Raw genomic sequence first — 19,934 nt, 5'->3', positions numbered from 1 at the left:
AGAAATCTGAAGCCCAATAAAAACATGATTTTCAGGAAAACACTAAATAAACCAGTAACTTTGAAGGAAATTGAACTATTCAAAGTATCCCTCTTTTTTCACCCTTTACATATATGTGCTGCTTAAAATTCTTATGATATGTAGCAGAAATGATGCGAAGTACGTATGGTGCTGATTAACTTGGGTAAAGTCTCCGGTCATCTATTTTCCTTTTTGCCTAAAGCATTAAGCATAACCTCTATAATTAGAGAAAATATTACACAGAAAAACAGAGGTAAATTTTTCAAAAAAAAAACGTTATAGTTCTCTCCCTCTGAGTTCAAGTACTGCCATCTTATTTTATTGATAATGTAAATACTCCCCCCAATTATCTTATAAACTTAGTCAATTTAATCAAAACCCAAAGTGTCTTCATGGAACTCAGCCAATTGATCTTAAAATACACATGATAAAGAAAATGTCAAGACAATTTTGAAGAACATAGTTGTAAAAATCATTCCACAAGACTCCAAGACGCTACAGTAAATTAAGACACTGTGGAAAAGACAAACAATAAAACAGATAACCCAGAAATAGTTCCATGCATATATGGCAACCTGATAACAGACACTGCAGATTAGTGGGAAAATAAAACACGAACTATTCAATTAAGTTGGTACAAAGTTTGTTATCTGTAAGAGAAAAATATCATTAAACCTTTTCATATACTACACAAAACTTAAATTCCAGGAGGCCTTAAATGTGAAAAACAAACTTTCAAAACTTTCCAAATAAAATCTACTGTATCAAAACTTTCAAAATAAAATCTACTGTATTTAACACCCTGAGTTAAAGACCAATTTCTTAAGCCAAAACATAAAAATGATGTTAAATTTCCAACTTCTGTTCATCAATGCAAAAACAAAACAGCCACAGACAGGAGTTAACTATAGTACTTATAAGTAAAATGGCTTTAGTATCCACAATATATAAAAACCTCTAGGACATAGTAAGATTAAAAGCTACATTAAAAAGAAAATGAACAGACTATATGAACAGGTACTTAACAGAGAAGAAACATGAGTGAACTAAGAAAATGTATCATTCATACTCCGGGAATTCAAACTAAAACAAGATACCATTCACGTGTTCCTTAAACTGACAAAAAGTCCAACTATGCCAATTATCAGAGAAGATGTGCAGAAACAGGAATTCTCACACACTACTAGTAGAGTATAAATTAGCACAACCACTTAGAAATATAACATCAATATCCAATCAACTTGAAAACAGACACTAAAATCCAGTGATTCCAATTCCAGAGACATTTGAAAAGTGACTTTTATTGATATATGCAAAATAATACTCACAATTTATAACAGGAAAAAACTGGAAACCACCTCAATATTTGTCAATAGGGTTATGGTACACTTATATAGTCACATACCGTATGGCAATGAAAGTGAATGAGTTAGAGGCATATATAAAGTTAAAATAACAAAAATAATATTTAACAGGAAAGACAAGTTACAGAATACACACAGCATATGGCACATATACATAGTTTAAACATGTAAAACAAAACCATATATTGCTTAACATACAAAAACATAAATAACACAGTGAAAGTATACACAGGAATGGCAAACACCAAATTCAAGAGTGGTTACCTGGGGAGGGCCTGGAGGAAAAGTATACAGAGGATGCAATGAACTGAATGTTAATGACCAACAAAATTCACATGCTGAAGTTGTAACTCCCAATGTCATGGTATTTGGAAATGGAGACTTCGGGAGATAATTAGGGTTAAATCAAGTCCAACCCTCCAAAATTCTACATTTAAAGACTCAAAGGAATCCTCCACAGAACCTTTCCTAACACTATTAAAATGAATTCACTTTGTGTCCTATTCTTTTACCTTTTCTCCTGGACTTCTTTTGGATTATGTGCCTTTCATTTTAGTCACCCTCATCCTCCAATTATTTTAGAAGGTATACACTCTACCCCTATTTTTACTGTACAATTTTAAAATTTACCTTACAATTTAAGACGTAAACTTAATCTGATTCATTTTGGACCTGAAATTTCTATCCTCCGGATTGGTACTGTCCAAAAGAAATGTAAGATGTACAACACAATCTTATAAATGTTGTAGTAACCATATTTTAGAAATTAAAAAGAAAAGGATACAAAAATATTTTATTTAATCCAAAATATTATCAACATGTAATAGGTATAAAAATTATATTCTTTTTTTATCATACTAGTAAGTCTTGGAAATTTATGTGCACTTTATTTTATTTTATTTTTTATTTATGATAGTCACAGAGAGAGAACGAGAAAGAGGCAGAGACACAGGCAGAGGGAGAAGCAGGCTCCATGCACCGGGAGCCCGATGTGGGATTCGATCCCGGGTCTCCAGGATCGTGCCCTGGGCCAAAGGCAGGCGCCAAACCGCTGCGCCACCCAGGGATCCCTTCTTTTTTTTTTTTTTTTTTTTTTTTTTTTTTTTTTTTATGATAGTCACAGAGAGAGAGAGAGAGAGGCAGAGACACAGGCAGAGGGAGAAGCAGGCTCCATGCACCGGGAGCCCGATGTGGGATTCGATCCCGGGTCTCCAGGATCACGCCCTGGGCCAAAGGCAGGCGCCCAACCGCTGCGCCACCCAGGGATCCCTTATGTGCACTTTACAATTGGAGATTAGTTTAGACTAGTCACAGGTCAAGTGCTCAATACTATAAGGGACAACACAGCTTAAGAATACTAGAATCATCAGACCTTAAACATCAATTACTCCACTACTCTCTTACATGTTATTATGATTTAATATTTTTATTTCTATTTTTTAAACCCCAAATCAAACAATCATTGCCATTACTTTCTTAGTTAATAACATCAATAATTAACCTTACCCATAAACCTATCAATTTCTTGGTTAACCTTGTTTTTCCTACCTCAAACCTCCTTCCTGGAGTTACCAGTATTCTTTCTAAAGTACAACCTCTAGAAATTCTTCGATGGGTCTGTTGATAAATTTCCCCAACTGTCTTTTTTTGGGGAGAGGAAAGGGAAGAAGGGTTTCTGAAAATGTCACTATTTTATTTTTCTCTTTAAGTGACAATTTAGCTGACTATATAATAATAGGTAGTTATTTTCATTCAACACTTTGAAGATACTATTCCACTATCTTCTGGACTCCTATGCTGAAGAAGCATATTGTCTCTCTAGTTCTTATTCTTTCTTAGGAAATACGATTTTTCTATGGCTGCTTTATAGAACTTCTCTGTGTCTGGTCGTCTGCTCTTTCACTGTGATGTACATGTACCTAAGTTTTCCTGTGCATCCTAAATCTAAGAATTCATGAGGTTCATCAATTTTGGAAAAATATGACTCTTAAACTTTCATATTCTACTTCTCTGCAATATTTAGTTTCTCTTTCTGACACCCTAATTAGGTACTTCTTATAATTTCTTTTCCTTTCCTCCATCTTTTACCCCTTCTACTATTTTCATCTCTTTGTTGCTCTGTTAAACAGAGTAATTTTTATCTTTCAGTTCACTAATTCTATCTTTAGTGTTATCTGACTAGCTATTTTTAACATGGACTCCAGGCTCTCTTAAAAACTAATATACACTTGAGGGGGCTCTGCTGGCTCAGCTAGAAAAACATGCAACTCTTGATTTCAGGGTCCTGACTTTAAGCCCCACACTTAAACACAGAGATCACTTAAAAAAAAACAAAAACTTTTTTTTTAATTATGTACACTTGAAACTAGTAATACTGTATGTTAAATGCACTTCAATAAAAAAAATTTAACTTTTAAACAATAAAAAAATGGTCTCTAATACCTACATAAAAAACTATATTATTTGGCATCCACTGAGGTGTTCCTTCCAAATCAGGTGTATAAAGAGCTATAGTAACACCATGCATGATCATCATTTGAGCACTTATATATCATTCTACACAAAATATAACTAGTTACTCTACGTAATCTTTAAAATGACTTTTGAAGTAGATCCTATTAAGTCCATTTTAAAATTTGTTCAATTAAGGGTGCTGAGTGGCTAGTTGGTTAAGCATCTGCCTTCAGCTCAGGGCATGATCCCAAGGTCCTGGGATCCAGCCCCCTGCATGGGGCTCCCTGCTCGGCAGGGAGCCAGCTTCTCCCTCTTCCTCTGCTGCTTCCCCTGCTTGTTCTGTCAAATAAATAAATAAAATATTTAAAAATATAAAAATTAGTTAAAACTAAAGCTCAGAAATTACCTTCAATGTTATAGAGGTCAAACCCTAGCCTGCTAGCAAATTCTGAATCACATGTTCTTAATTTGACAAGACATTCATCGAAAACCATTCTTGTCCACCATCAAAAATTTCAAGTTACATTAAATTTTAATACTGTGTTTCCATTATGCAAATTTTAAGTGAACTTTAAGATACACTTCTTTTATATATCCTTTAAGAACACTGAAGAACAGATGTTTACAAGCAGGCTATGCTGAGCACAAACAAGGTGAAAGAAGTTATTACAAGAAACATTGAGAATAACATCACACACACACACACACACACACACACACACACACACAAATCAAACAGCAATGTCTTCTAGTGGAAAAACATACTACCACTTATAAAATATTACCAAAAACAAACAAAAAAAGAATATGATAGTCTCTAGATCCAACATCAATGACACATGAACATTTTAAATGACAACATCAGAACACAATGAATAGACAGAGACGGGGGGCGGGGGGGGGGGGACACAACTCTATAGGACCAACAAGTTTTCTTCAAAAACAAAATACAATGTAAAACAAAATGAAACCCACAGGAGTGAAAGAACTTAACATATTAAAAGAACTAAAACAGGCATATCATTCTATTGAATGTGTTCATCTTATTTGATCCTGATCTCCCCCTTCCACAAAAAAAAAAAAAAAACCTGCAAAAATTCTATGATTTTATGACAATTAAAATTTTAACACAAATTTGGTATTTGGTAACATTAAGGAATTGTTCATTTTTTTGGACATCCTAATATTATTGTGTTTATTTTTCTAGGAAAAAAAAAGAGACAGAACCCTTATCTTTTAGAGACACACCAAAACATTTACAAATAAAATAATAATACAGGGGTGCCTGGTGGCTCAGTCAGTTAAGCATATGGCTCTTGATTCAGCTCAGGTTATGACTTCAGGGTTGTGAGATTCCCCGACTCAGTGTGGAGCCTGCTTAAGATTCTCCTTCTCCCTCTCCCTACCTGATGGTATACTCTCAAAAAAAAAAAAAAAAAATATATATATATATATATATATATATATAAATTCTAATTATAATAAAACTTAAAAATTAAAAAAAAAAAAAACAGTATTTGCAACTTTTCCCAAAACAATACAGGAGAAAAGTAGAGTGGATATCACAAATTTTAGCAATGGTATACTGATGATTGTTAGGATTAAGTGCCCAATGATAACTATTCATGGTATTTATATTTATTCATGGTAACTATTGTCTTCTTCTACGTTCAAAATTCACAAGTTATAAAAGGAATCATTCCTCAAAAACATTTATTTCGTAAGCTTTTGTGACACTTTATTACTTCTAAAGTAAAAATATTACTTACCCACATTAGCCCTTAATGCAATATGTCTAAAACTAAATTAAGAAAGCTATGATACTTCAGCAACACAGAACAAATAAGAGATTAAGATATAACATTTACAGATACTCATTATTCTAATTCACAGCACTCCATATAATACCACAGCCAATCCTTTTGGAACTTATTCTCCAAATTCCAAAAACAGCATAACAGTAGGCTACTTTTATATATGGGGACTTACAGTTATATAGAATAGTGCCTACACGATGAAATACAAATTTGATAACCTGCACTTAAGGCCTTCTACAACCTATCTGCCATCTTCTCTTTCTCTCATATCCATATACAAACCCATATATAAACCTACCAACACAAAAGCTATTCATTGGTTGTGATTTTGTGCCACCCATCAACACAACTTTGGCCATATCATTCCCTCAACATATACTACTCACTCCTCCCAAACTGTTTACCATACATATGTCACAAGTCACTACTTTTGTGAAGTCTACTCTGATCCTTACCAAACTAATCTCTCCTATTGAGGCCAAATGGCACATGCTTAAATCTTGTGTTCTTATCTCTTCATATGAAGTTCTAAAAGATACAGCTCTTTTGTATCTCCAGTAAAAAGGAAGAATGCTGTGAAATAAAATTGGTGTTTATCTTTTTACTGATAAATGGCTGAGATTATAAGCATACTGAAGCCAGAGACTCTTGAGGAGTCATTAAATTATTTACTGAGTAAGGTATAATCCATGGTGGAGGAGCACTAAAACAAATAAGGTCCCTACCTCTACACTCAAGGAGCATTTATTCTCAGTCTTTGAATTACAAGTTAACAATGTTGTCACTTAACAGACACACTAAAAATGCCTTCAACTTGAAATTCTGATACAAATACCTAAGGATGCATGTGCATGCTATACACATGTGTGTGTGTGTGTATATATATATATATATAGCATTTTAAGAAATAGAAGAATCTAAAAACCTGAGCAAAGCATTTTTAATAACACACCTATTATAAACAACCAGTTATGTTCAATCGTTACAAAAAAAGTAAGAGCATTATTTCATTACAACTATCTAAAAAGCCAATGTTGGTAAATTCAATACCTATAGCAAAATTTAAACAGTAAAGTTCAGCAATTTACAACCAGTGCTTTCAAAAACACTAATGAAATCCAAGTTGGAAAATGCTAACAACTTATTGTAACAACTATGTCCTTTATTAATTATCCAGTTTTAAAGGCTTCATTTAGTTAGTTTACAAGAAAACTACTACAATTTTCACTATTTAAAACATCTATCCAAAGAGTTAATATTTCAACATACTGAGTTATCATCTAGAATTACTATGCAATCACTTCATGCATTTGTTTTCCTAAGGCCAATTATTTTGCAAAGATTTCGCAGTGGAAAATGGTTAAGGGTATAGAAAGAAACCCTGAAATTAATTACAAATCACAAAGAATGTAAAAAAACATTTTAAAGAGATGCAACAAACCTCTTATTAAAAATTCACGAATTTCCTTTTATGCTCTCACTAAGCTAACCAAAAAGAAAGGAGTCTAAAATCAATGGAGTAACTACAGCAAATTTATAAAGATAACAAAAAAATGAAATTTCAACATATCCTAAAGCTCTAAAATTTGGATATTCTGTATGTAGTATAAATCAACATTAACTTAAGACCTAGTTGTGAAACTATACTTTTTCTGTATAATCACGTTTAATCTTCAAAACTATTATAATCCCATTTAAAAGATAAAACTGAAGCTAAAAATGTTTCAGATCAAACTAAAAAAATAAATTATACTTAATATAAATAAATCTATATACCTAAAACTACATGAAAAACCTCAAATTCAAAGAATGTAAGAAAATGTACCTACAATGAATCTACCACTTTTTACACAGAAATCTAACAGAGATGATCATTAAAATAGGTCAGGTATAGAGAGGTAGTTCATAGGGCAAGAAATTTAAAACTCTCAAATTCTTAAAATCTCAACCATTTCAAAATATAAACTATAAAGCACCTTTTTAGCCTATAATTAGCTAACATTCTAAATTTTTATAAAACCCAGAAATGGGTAAAGATGTAGAGAAACAGGCACTCCCATATCCAGTTGTGGAAAACAAATTAGTGAAGAATCCTTTTGCCAATGTGGTTTTCATAAACTTTGTAATTGTGATTTCACTTGACACCGCATTTTTACTTCCATTGTAAATATTCCCAGTCTGTAACTGTAAACTGGAATCAAACCATAACGCCACCAAAATAGGAACTATATTGCAGTGTGTCCATATGACAAAGAATGAAGCAGATGTAAAACTGCAGACCACATTATGTAATTTTCTAAAAAAGGAAAAAAATAGATGGACTTCTACCTCCAGGCAAGGTGATGTAACACACACCAGTTTACCCTATTAAAAGAACTTAAAAAAAAAAAAAATCACACCTGATGTACATAACAATGGTTTTCAAAACCAGTGAACATCAGACAATGATGGACATTGATCCCTGAAATTCAAAAAACAAATGAATGAGTCCATGACTGCCTCCAGCTTAGTCTCTCTTAAGAGAAAGACCGGGCCATGGCACAGCTCTGGCCATGGCACAGCTTGGGTGGAGAAAACGGCCAAACTTCAAAACTCCCTAAGTAAGAGGACAGGAGTCCAACGAGACCAAAATAAGTAGTTTCTACAGCAAAATACCAAAGAGAGTTGCACAGAGACGACTCTGGGAATCTGTAAAGAATCCTCCCCCCGCCGAGGGATCCCTGGGTGGCTCAGTGGTTTAGCGCCTGCCTTTGGCCTGGGGCCTGATCCTGGAGTCCCGGGATCAAGTCCCATGTTGGGCTCCCTGCACTCTGCCTGTGTCTCTGCCTCTCTTTCTCTCTCTCTCTGTCTCTCATTAATAAATAAATAAATCTTTAAAAAAAAAAAAAAAAAAAAAGAATCCCCCCTGAATATTCAATGTATACAGATAACTATACTATGGGTAATACAGAAGATGGATCCTAGTCCGGGAATCGTATACTGCATCAGGCTCCCAGTGAGGAGCCCGCATCTCCCTCTGCCTATGTCTCTGCCTCTCTGTGTCTCTCATGAATGAATAAATAAGATATTTTTTTAAAAAAGGTAATTGGCTGTTTCAATAAACAAACAATAGAATTTATAACATCTACGGAAGATGTATAACAATAGCACAGATGCCAAGAGAGGAGAAATAAAGTATTCTAATACTCACATAATTTATGTGAAGTGGCATAAATACTCCTTGAGGGAAGACTACGGTTAAGTTAAAGATCTATGCTACAACTCCTAAAAACAGCCATTAATATAACAAAGAATCACAAGCTAATCAACTAACAAGACATATAATGGAATTAAAAAAGTACCTATGCAAAAAAAGCAGAAAAAGGGAAGAACACAAGGCATAAATAGAAAAACAGCAAAATCGTTTTAAAATGCTATTAGTCAAAAGAAGGGGGTGTAAGTTGGATGTAAAAATCAAATTCCAACTTGATGCTATACACAAAAAACATACTTGTGCGTGTCAAAATTTAAGAAATGCTATGAAAGCTGTACTTAAAAGGGAAACACCTAGCATTAAGCCTCTATGTTAGAAAAGGTATGTCAATGACCTCAAGCTTCAACATAAATTGAAAAAAGAACTAAATGCAAGCAGAAAATAAAACAGATAGAAACAGAACATTCAGAGAAACCAAAAGCTGATATTTAGAGAACATTAATAAAATAATCTCTAGCTAAAGTGACAAGGAAAAAAGAGAAAAGACAAATCGTAGGTATCAGCAATGAGAGGAGTGACATCACTACAGATTCTACAGACATCAATAGTATAAAAAGGTAGTCTCACAAACAACTCTATGCAAATGGAAGAAATGGACTAACTCTATGGGAGGTACAAATTATCAAAGTTCACTTAAGAACTAGATAACCTGGGATGCCCAGGTGGTTCAGTGGTTGGGCATCTGCCTTTGGCTCAGGGCAAGACCCTGGAATCCCTGGATCCAGTCCCCCATCGGGCCGCCTGCACAGAGCCTGCTTCTCCTCTCCCTCTGCCTATGTCTCTGCCTCTCTCTGTGTGTGTGTCTCTCATGAATAAATTTAAAAAAATAATAAAAAATAAACAGAAAAAATAACCTGAATAGTCCTGTATCTATTAAATAAATTAAACGTGTCATTTAAAACTTCACAAAGAAAATAAACATCAGGCCCACACAACTTCACTGGTGAATTGCCCCAAACATTTAAGAAATAAAGAATATCATTTAGGGGTTCACCCTCATATAAGGGACAAAGATACCTGCTCTCATCACTTCTACTCAGCACTATACTAGATGCCACAGGCAGGGGAAAAAAATGGTATTAAGATAAAAAATGAAGAAATAAAATAAGCAGTCTATGTAGAAAATCTGATGGTATCTACAAAAAGCTACTAGATCTAACAAGTGAGTTTGGCAAGAGTGAAGAACACAAGAAAACATGCAAAAAACTGTAGTAGTTCCTTACACTAATAACCGGAAACATTTTTTTTTACTTCATTTTTTTTTAAAGGTTTTATTTATTTATTCATGAGAGACACAAAGAGAGGCAGAGACACAGGCAGGGGGAGAAGCAGGCTCCCCCCATAGGGAGCCTGCTGCAGAACTCGATCCCAGGACCCCAGGATCACGACCTGAGCCAAGGGCAAACATTCAACCACTGAGTCACCCTGAACTCAGTGGAGTTCCTGGTGCCCCCTGGAAACTTGAGATTTTTAAAACAACATCATTTACAATAGCACCAAAAAACACAAAAAAGGGATAAATCTAACAAAAATGTACAAAAACTGTACAATGAAAATTAAACACTGCTAAAAGAAATCTTTTAAGATCTAGGTAAACGGAGAGATATAATTGTTTGTGAGTGGAAAAACTCAAGATTGTTAGGACGTCAATTTGCCTCAAATTGTTTTATATATTCAAGTTAATTCCAATAAAATCCTAGCAAGCTTTTTTGTAGAAACTCTTATTAAAAAAAAAAAACAAAAAAAAACACAGTACTAAGTTGTTTTTCAAAACAACTTTGAAAAAGAACAAAGAGGACCATGACTGCTTGATTTCAAGACTAAAGTCATCATAATTAACACAGTTTGTTTTTGGCATCTAGATGGATAAAAATGGGTCAGTGGAAAAGGATACAGTACAGAAATAGAATCATATATACATAGTTGATTTTTGACAAAGGTGCAAAGCCAATTCAATGACAAAGGATAGCCTTTTCAACAAATGGTCCTGGAAGTTTAAATCCATATACGAAAACAAAAAATGTTGACTTATAGTTTGCACTGTATTAAAAAAAAAAAATGAACTAAAAAAAAAACTTAAATGCAAACCCAAAAACTGTAAAACTTCTATTAGAAAAACCAAAAGAGAAAAAAATCTTTGTTAGGCAAATTTGGCTTAGAAATGAGCCATACAACATAAAATTGGTAAACTTCAGTTCTTCAGAATTAAAAACTGCTGTTCTTCAAAAGACACTATCGAGACAATGAAAATACAAATGGTAGAAAATATTAACCATATAACTGATAAAAGACTTATAACCAGAATGAAGACTTAAGACTCAACAGTAATCCAATTTAAAAAGTGGGCAAGAGATATAGACACACTTCATCAAAGATGATATACAGCTGGCAAAAAGAACATGAAAAGATAATTAACATCACAGACATAAGAAATGCAAATTAAAACCACAGGAGATTACCACTTCACACCTACGAGAATGCCTACAGCCAAAGGCAATCTCAAGGATTGGAGAGGATGTGGAAGGACTGGACATCTCATACCCTTTTGGTAGCAATGTAAAATAATACAACCATTTTGGAATATGGTCTGGAGTTTCTCAAAACTTTAAAAAAGTTAATAGCATATGCATACCAAACGATCCAGTCATTCCAATCAAAGGTATTTCCCCAAGAGAAATGAAAAGTTCACACAAAGACTTTTACAAGGATGTTCACAGTAGCTTTATTTACAATAGTCAAAAACTGGAAACAACCCAAGAGTTGAATGGATAAACAAATTGCTGTATATCCATAAAATGTAATACTACTAAGCAAGAAAAAATAGACTATTGATAGATAACATGAGTAAATCTCAAAATAATTAGAGTAAGTGAAATAAAACCAAAGAGGTACATCCTGACTCCCTTAAAATTCTAAAAAATGCAAACTGACCCTACAGTGACAGAGAGAGGATCAATTGTTGTTTGGGGAAAGACAGACAGGAGGAAGGGATTACCAAGGGGCAAAATGATACTTCTGGGGGTGATAGACATGATCTTCATTATGGTAATGATCTCATAGGTGTATTCATATGTCCAATAATAAGTGCAGTTTATTTTATGTCAAATTTTCTCTCAATAAAGCTATCTTTTTAAAAAAAGGCAAGTAGTGAGCCAGTACACATGGTATTTGTGGAAAACCCATTTGTGTAAATAAGCAAGGATGCTAATATTTGATAATATACAAACCTAAAAAACACTTCAGGAAAAAAATGCACCAGAAAAAATTTAACGTAATTACCTCACCTGAGAAACAGGACTGGGACTCAGTGAGAAATACTTACCACTATGAATTTTAACCAGGCACATTAAAAGAATATATATACATATGAAAACTTAATTACTTATACACAGGCATGACTCCAAAGCAAAAGTTATTAACCACCATCTTAGAAAAGTCCGCAAAACAAAACTTCAGTTATTCAAACTTTTATATTAAAAAATGGATTAAAAAAAACGGCTGGCAATTATTTTTACATTGTTTTCCAATTTTTTTCTCCTCTACTAATATATAGAAAACTGTTAAACCAATAAACCATAACTGGACATCTGATTCTCTGTCTCATTTCTGTCAGCCTACTCCTGGTGGCTCTTATCAGTTCGTTCTCTCCATACTTACATCATTCATTCATTTATACAAAATTACAGAGAATATCTATTTCAATGGTAATTTTACATTCTATATCCTGCACTCATGAACTATTCCCAATTTCAAACCCTGCAACTACTTCAACTTAGAAAATATCACTGCCAAGTAAGATTGCCTTCCCCAGAAAAAGCTCTCTCTCTCTCCCCTGATCTATGTAATATGAACTCAACAAATAAGACTAAATATCAAGTATGAACAAATATTTAGTAAGGCAGAAAAAAGAAAATACAAAATATCTCCTTAGGATATTCTAAGGAATATCACATTGTTGTAGATGAAATTTTAAGAATTCCAAAAAATATTGTCAACAGTCACTACCACTATGCTAAGAACATAGCCTCCCAAGACTATTCATACTTGAAAGGGGGAAACGTCATTGCATCAACAAGTTATTTGTGTATTAGGCCTAAAAGATGTGCCAGGTCTGAAAATTTTTAAAAAACCAAAGAACCATGCCCCAACACAGCAGACAGGTTTGCAAACAAAAATTTTGACATAGTACACTGTTAAAATGTGCAAGGATTCAAGGAAAAGGCCAAAGCATTAGAAGGAAGATCTAAATAAGTAGTTTTCCTGGCCAAAAAGTGAGGAAAGATTCCAAATGATCTGTACCACAAGGCCTATTTTCCTTTAATGGAAAAGACAAACCAGCTCTTAACTTCTGACTCTAATTTGAAGCTAATTGCCTAAATAAATTTCTTTTAAGGATCAAGATAACGGATTGTTAATGTGGCTCATTATTGAAATACATAGTTTAGTCTTCACAATTAAAAGTACAAAAAAATATTAGATTAATAAAATCACACGATTTTGGTCAAATCACTTATCTATTTAAAATCGTAATCTCTCCTCAAAAAACTGAGCTATTATTTATATATTCTCAAAGTTCTATATCCGAAAGCATTTTTCATTCCCTGAACAGCACTCATACCTACTTTAAGATGTTATTCTCACAGACTGCCTTTCTAAAAAAAACTTAGTTTTTGTCCATTTAGATTATCAACTACATAATCCAACTCTTGAAATTAAACACTTCACTTTTGTTAATTGTAACTTACAAAAGTTAGCTGAAAATTTCCACTAATGATAACAGTAGATTGAGTAATTCAGTTTTCATTAGTTTCAAACAATTTTTTCGTACCTTCACGCCAACTGCAACCTCAGTGACAATTCTGTAAAGAAAGAAAAAAAAAGTTTCAGCCTCGTTGTTCTAAGGATCACTGTTGGGCTCTAAAACTTTTTCAGAGTAGTTCATCATTAATAAATCCTCCAGTCACCATGCATATGGAAAACAAATAGAGAGATGGTCAACGACACTTCGGTCTTGTGGAAAATTGCTTTCAAACCTGAGATGAAAGTCGCTGAACTTTTGGTATTGTTCCCACGACCCTTATCTACCAAAAAGAACAAAAACTCCAAACACTGTGGTGCCATTTCTGCCAAGCTTTACACTTAAGACTAGTAATGGAAGACTTAAACCAACTCTTCAGCTATCTTGATAGACTCAGGGAACATGAACTCCACTGCCAAGTCTAGTCACCAGTTTCCAGGTTTCTCTGGAGGAATAGTGAACTTCTCTAGATCTACGTTTCACTGGAAAACAATGTCTAAACAACCTCTGGGGTGAAGTCTGTTACTCTAACTTTGGTATGTCCTTCCCTCGATGTGTCTTAAAAAAACACTAAACTCCACGAACATTTAAAATAAACTCGTATTTTACTTGGCTCTCCGTATGTTGCCACGGATTCTACTCCAGGGGCTTTCTGAACCACCCGCTTCAAGCCCCCGGCAGGGCTGCGGACGGCGGCGCGGTCGCCCAGCACCGCCCCCGCGGGCCCCTCAGACGCCGAGCGCCGGAGACCCCGGAGACCCCGGAGACCCCGGGCCGGGCCGCCTCCCGGAGCCGCGGCCTCGCCTCGCTCAGCGGCACTGCGCCTCCTCGGCCTTTCAGAGTCGCCGCACGGTTCCGGCTCGGGTGGTTTTTGGTTTTTTGTTTTTTTGTTTTTGTCTTTTGCAGTTGTTTTTTGTTTGTCCAGAAACTGGTCAAAGTGACTTAAAAAAAAACGGCCCTGGGTGGGTGGACCGGGGGCTCTCGTTCCTGCCATGGCTGCTGGCCTCTGCCCGTGTGACTGAGGTCGACCGCAAACACTCGGGTTTTCAGACGATTTCGTTTCTGGGCCCTTCTGCCAAGCCTGGAACGTCCTCAGGCCCCCACAAAAAGGCTTTTTTTCTTTTCTTTCGGTCTCCCGCCCCCACCACCAGACTCCAGTGAAAACAAAGGAGTATGACATCTGCCTTCCCCCTTCCTCCCGCCGCCGCTCGGCCTCCCCGCCCCCCCACCCCCCGCTCCCGCCACCGGCATCTCCCCCAGCCAGGGCGGGCCGGGGCGGCCGGAGGGGGGAGGCAGGCCGCGGAGGCCGGGGGGGGGCCGGGGGGAGCCGGGAGGCCGGGGAACCGGGGCGGGCCGGGGGGGCCGGGAGGGGGAGGGAGGCCGGGGGGCCGCGGAGGCCGGAGGCCCGGGGAGGCCGGAGGGACCGGGGGGGGGGGGGGCGGCCGGGGGTCACGCCGTTGCCTCTCCTCTCGTCTCCCCCGGCCGCCCCCCCACAGGCCTCGCTCCCGCCGGCGCGGCCGCCCGGGGCCCGGGTCCGGCTCTCGGATGGAAATGGCTCCCGGAGGGGGCAGGGCCGGGCCGCCGCCGCGGGGCCCCCACCCCACCCCCGCCGGGGCCGCCGCTCGCGCCGTCGCCCCCCGCAGCCCCGCCGCCGCCCCGGCCTCCGAGCCCGCTTTCTTCCCCGGTTCCCGAGCGGAGCCGCCGGGGGAAGCGGAGGGAGGGGTGTGTGCGATGGGGCGGGGGTTGGGTAACGGCAGCCCGGCCCTGGGAGGGGCCGCCCGCGGGGTCCCCGCCGACCCCGGCCCGGGCGGCAGGACGGCCCGGCGCCCCGCTCACACACCTCCTCGCCGGCCGCACTACGTACCCGTCCATTGCCGAACCGGACAAAGCTTCGCTCACAGGAACCGAGCCACGCAGCCAGCGAGACACACAAGCGGCGAGAAAATGGCGGCCGGGGCCCGACGGAAATTGCCGAAGGTGCCGGAGCGCACGGGGCAGCGCGCGGCAGCGGCGGCGGCGGAAAGAGCCGAGCGCGCCGGCGCCCGGCGGCGGGAGGCGAGCGGCGGGGCGCGGGGCCGAGGGGGAGTGGGCGCCGCCGCCGTCGCTTCCTCCGCGCCGCCGCGCGCCGGGCCTCCGCCCCCGGGGCCCTCCGCCCTCGGGGCCCGCGCTGCGGCCGTGGAGCGCCGCGGCCCGCCGTCCCCTGCGCGCGCCCCCGCGGAGCCCCGCGGAGCCCGCGGAACCCCCGGGGCGGCTCCTCCGCGCAGCCTCGGCGCCCGGCGCGCTGCAGCCCCGGGGAGGCCCTGGACGCGGGGCTGCCCCCAGGCCGCCTCCGCTCTGGGCCGCGAACCTCGTCCCCTGCGGCCGCCCCGCACCTATTTGCTCCAAGGGGGGGCGGAGGAGAGAAAAAACAACACACACACACACACACCCGCAACCCACAACTATTTTATGGCTTTCCTCTTACGCCATCTTTTCCTCGCAGCCCCTCTCCGCCCTCCCCACCGGAACCCCCTTGCCCCGCTACGCGGGACCGTGCGGGAGCGGACGCCGGCACGTGCGGCCCAGCCCGCGGAGGGTGCGACGCCCCCCCCCCCCCCCCCGGCTGATGACTGGGGGCCCTGTAGGAAAAAGGGTCACAGGGCCCGGAGGGAGAGGAAGGCAAGACCAGCCCGGTGGCGAAGACCAGATGGGGATCGTCCACCCTTCGGTGCCTGGAGGGGGAGACGGGGGAGTGCAGTGACACCTCGGTCCTGTCCTTACCGCTGGTTCTGGTTAGAGACCGCTACGATGGGCCGCACAAACCGACTCCCTTCCCTATGTATCTCAGGGCTCTCCGTTTTAATTCGAATACCCTATTGGGCCTTTAGTACGTTTTTCAGAGGTTCAACGAAATTTGGACAAGCGTCCATTCTGTGGAGTTTGCTTTTGCCACCAATTTACCCTCTCCTCCATCTGTCCCCCCCAACCACGACACAGACACAAATGTGCTCGCAGTCCTGGGAAACGAAAAATATTCCCTATTTTCCCTCCAGTTACTCCCAGGTGTCTAGTGCGGGTCTTCCTCTACACCCTTCCTGCAATCCTCTCGCGTCTTTTACGAAATGGAATTTCGCTGTACTCAATGGTAACTTTATGTATGATTCATAACATTATTTTTAAGGTGAGCAGATCTTAAAGAGCATCTTGTCCAAATATTTTGCCATAGAACGCTTCAAAGCACACAAATATTAGACATTTTTGGCCTACCTTAGGGGTTGGCAGTCCTTAAAAATAGCTATTTCCCACGACGCCTTCCCTGTGTCTTCACCATTGACTTACAATACAGAAAGGACCCATTGTCAGTGCCATTAATAATCACTTTTCACTTGTTTGTGGTCTTGTACATGTATTGTCCCTCCATAATTAATATGTAAGTTCCCAAAGGGCAGGAACCATAGCATAATTTTCTGTATTCTCCACATTGACTCAATCAATATTGATTGATTGGCAAAGGCAAACCGTCTTATGAGGGGAAGCTTGTCCTTAGGTGCCAAAAGAAATTACAATATTCGCAAAAACACAGTTTTTTCTACTTTTTCTCCCAACAAACTATAAGACTATGAACAGGGGCGCCTAATTGGCTCAGTGGTTGAGCGTCTGCCATTAGCTCAGGGCATGATCCCAGGGTCCTGGGATGGAGCCTCACAGCAGGCTTCCTCTGCCTATGTCTCTGCCTCTCTGTGTGTGTCTCTCATGAATAGATAAATAAAATCTTTAAATTAAAAAAAAAAAGAGGGATCCCTGGGTGGCTCAGCGGTTTAGTGCCTGCCTTTGGCCTAGGGCGTGATCCTGGAGTCCCGGAATTGAGTCCCACGTCAGGCTCCCAGCTGGAGCCTGCTTCTCCCTCTGACCGTGTCTCTGCCTCTCTATCTCTCTGTCTCTCATGAATAAATAAATAAAATCTTTAAAGAAAAAAAAAAAAAAAGACTGAACAAACAATAGTCAATACGCTTGCTTATGTAAACCCACCACCATCTAGAAAAGATTTAAGATTCTTTACAAGACACGTAAAATACTAGATAAAATAGCAAAAACAAGAGAGAATAAGTAAGACAAAAGACAAAAATATAATATGGAGTCAGGAATGAGGCCAATGCAACAATGTATATCACAAAAGCATGTTGATTAAAAACTAGGTTCAAATTTGAGCTCTTTCATTTAGCAGCTGTGTGACATTAGGCATGTTCATTAACCTCTCCAGGAAAAAAGTTTCCATTACTGAAAAGAGTGGGATTAAAAATAGGGCCTTTGGGCAGCCCGGGTGGCTCAGCGGTTTAGCGCCACCTTCAGCCCGGGGTGGGATCCTGGAGACCAGGGATCAAGTCCCATGTTGGGCTCCCTGCATGGAGCCTGCTTCTCCCTCTGCCTGTGTCTCTGCCTCTCTCTCTATGTCTCTCATGCATGAGTAAATAAAATCTTTAAGAAACATAGAGCCTTCATCCTAGATGGTTGTGAGGTCTAAATGGCTTGATGGATGTAAAGCACCTCTCTAGTTCAGTGGTGGGTTACAAGTAAATATTCAATAAAGGGTGCTATCATCATACTTATTATTTTTGTTATTAACTATTATTCACTTGACAAAAATCTGGCAACAAATTTAGCTCTTGGATTGTTAACGGCCAACAATATTGGTATAAATAAATCTATATAGAGATTTTCACAAAGGTTAAACATGCCACTGAAGTAATTAGATTGGCTGCTATCTAGTGGAATAAATCTGGGAAAATGTCATAGATAAATTTCTGAAACCTCATCCAAACCTAAATTTGTATGATTTTATGAGTTAACCATGGGGCAGATTATTAATCTCAACATTAGCAGATGGCCAACCTTTGTAATATATGACAAGATTATATTAGTGTTTATGGATTCCTAACAAAATAAGGCAATAAAAAGTGAAGTGCCTGTACAGTATTATTTTCATACCCATATCTTTTTTCAGCATAATGATTTGTTCTTTCCCTTCTGAGTGGTAAATGTTTTGACCTTTTACAGAGATTTACACTTATGTGAACAATGATTAAATCTAAAATTCAGTGTATGCTAAGCCAAAATGAGGTCTAATATGGCTGCAATAAAAGTAGGAAATAGGATCTTGTTCATAATGTCCTGATTTTATTCCTATCTCCACCTCTCATCTGCTTGTAGTACCAAAGACTTCTTTTAACTTTTTCATAAAGCAGTTTCATCTTATGAAAAGAAGGAATCAATTAGATCAGGTTTTTGGGTATGTATTTTTGAATAGGTAATATAAATTCAAATGGGAAAAGTAAATTCAAAAGATACAAAAGCATATATAAATTGCCCAGAAAGGGCAAATATAGAGAGGCAGAAAATAGATCAGTGGTTGCTTAGGGCTGGGAGTGAAAATGAGGACTAACTATAACAAAAGCATGTTGATTGAAAACTAGGACACAGGTTTCTTTTTAGACTGATGGAAATGTTCTAAAACTAGGTTGTAGTGATAGTTGTACAATGTACTAAATATACTAAAATTCATTGAATTATACAGTTAATATTGGTGAATTTCACAGTATGTACATTATATATCAATAAAGGAGGCACAAAAAGAAAAAGCGTATACCTTCCACTCCTGCTCCCCAGCTACTATATTCCAGAAGCAACCCATCTTACCAGTTCATTGCATAACGTTTTAATGCATAAATTGATAACATATAGTTTCAGTTTTTATTTTAAAATAATAACTACAGTACACACTTTTCTGCAACTTACGTTTTACTTAAAAAATATAGAGATCTTTCCTTATCAATACATTTAGAACTGCCTCATTCTTTATATGTAGCTGCATAATATTCCACCAGATGAGTAAATCATAATTTATTTCACTGGATCTAGTTGATGAACATTTAGGTTGCCTCCAATCTTACTATTTACAAACCATTCTGCAATCAATATTCTTGTTTCTAAGTCATTTTCCACATGTGTGAATATTTCTGCTGGAAAATACCACAAATTAAATTCCTAAGTAGAAGACATTTTTAATTTTTAAAAATGCTGTCAAATTGTCTTCTGGGTCCTTGAGCCCTTGTGAGAAAACATTAACATTCCTATCGTAAAGAGAGAGGCTGATTTCTGTAATATATAAGGAGTTCCTGCAAATAAAAAGTCAACAACCAAATAGAAAAATAAGTAAAGCATAAAAATTGAATATGGATAAATAGTACAGA

General features: G+C 38.7%; 1 protein-coding gene across 4 annotated transcripts in view; it reads right to left on the bottom strand.

The window, feature by feature from the left end:
- The window catches only part of PTBP2 (polypyrimidine tract binding protein 2), a 78,088-nt gene extending 62,363 nt beyond the window's left edge, over positions 1-15,725 (bottom strand). For 3 of the 4 annotated variants that reach the window (XM_072834638.1, XM_072834639.1, XM_072834640.1), the window contains exons 1-2: positions 15,572-15,706; positions 13,738-13,768 (exon numbers count right to left, since the gene is read on the bottom strand). In XM_072834638.1, coding sequence (XP_072690739.1) covers positions 13,738-13,768; positions 15,572-15,579 — 39 coding nt within the window. In that variant the 5' untranslated portion in view covers positions 15,580-15,706. Of the gene's footprint in view, positions 1-13,737; positions 13,769-15,571 lie in introns of all 4 variants that reach the window. The other variant, XM_072834641.1, reaches the window with a different exon arrangement.
- Between the last annotated feature and the right edge of the window lie 4,209 nt (positions 15,726-19,934).

This window comes from Canis lupus, chromosome 8, assembly GCF_048164855.1.
Source record: "Canis lupus baileyi chromosome 8, mCanLup2.hap1, whole genome shotgun sequence".
Taxonomy (NCBI): Eukaryota; Metazoa; Chordata; class Mammalia; order Carnivora; family Canidae; genus Canis; species Canis lupus.
Note: the sequence above shows the minus strand (reverse complement) of the source record. Positions and strands in the feature narration are given on the sequence as shown.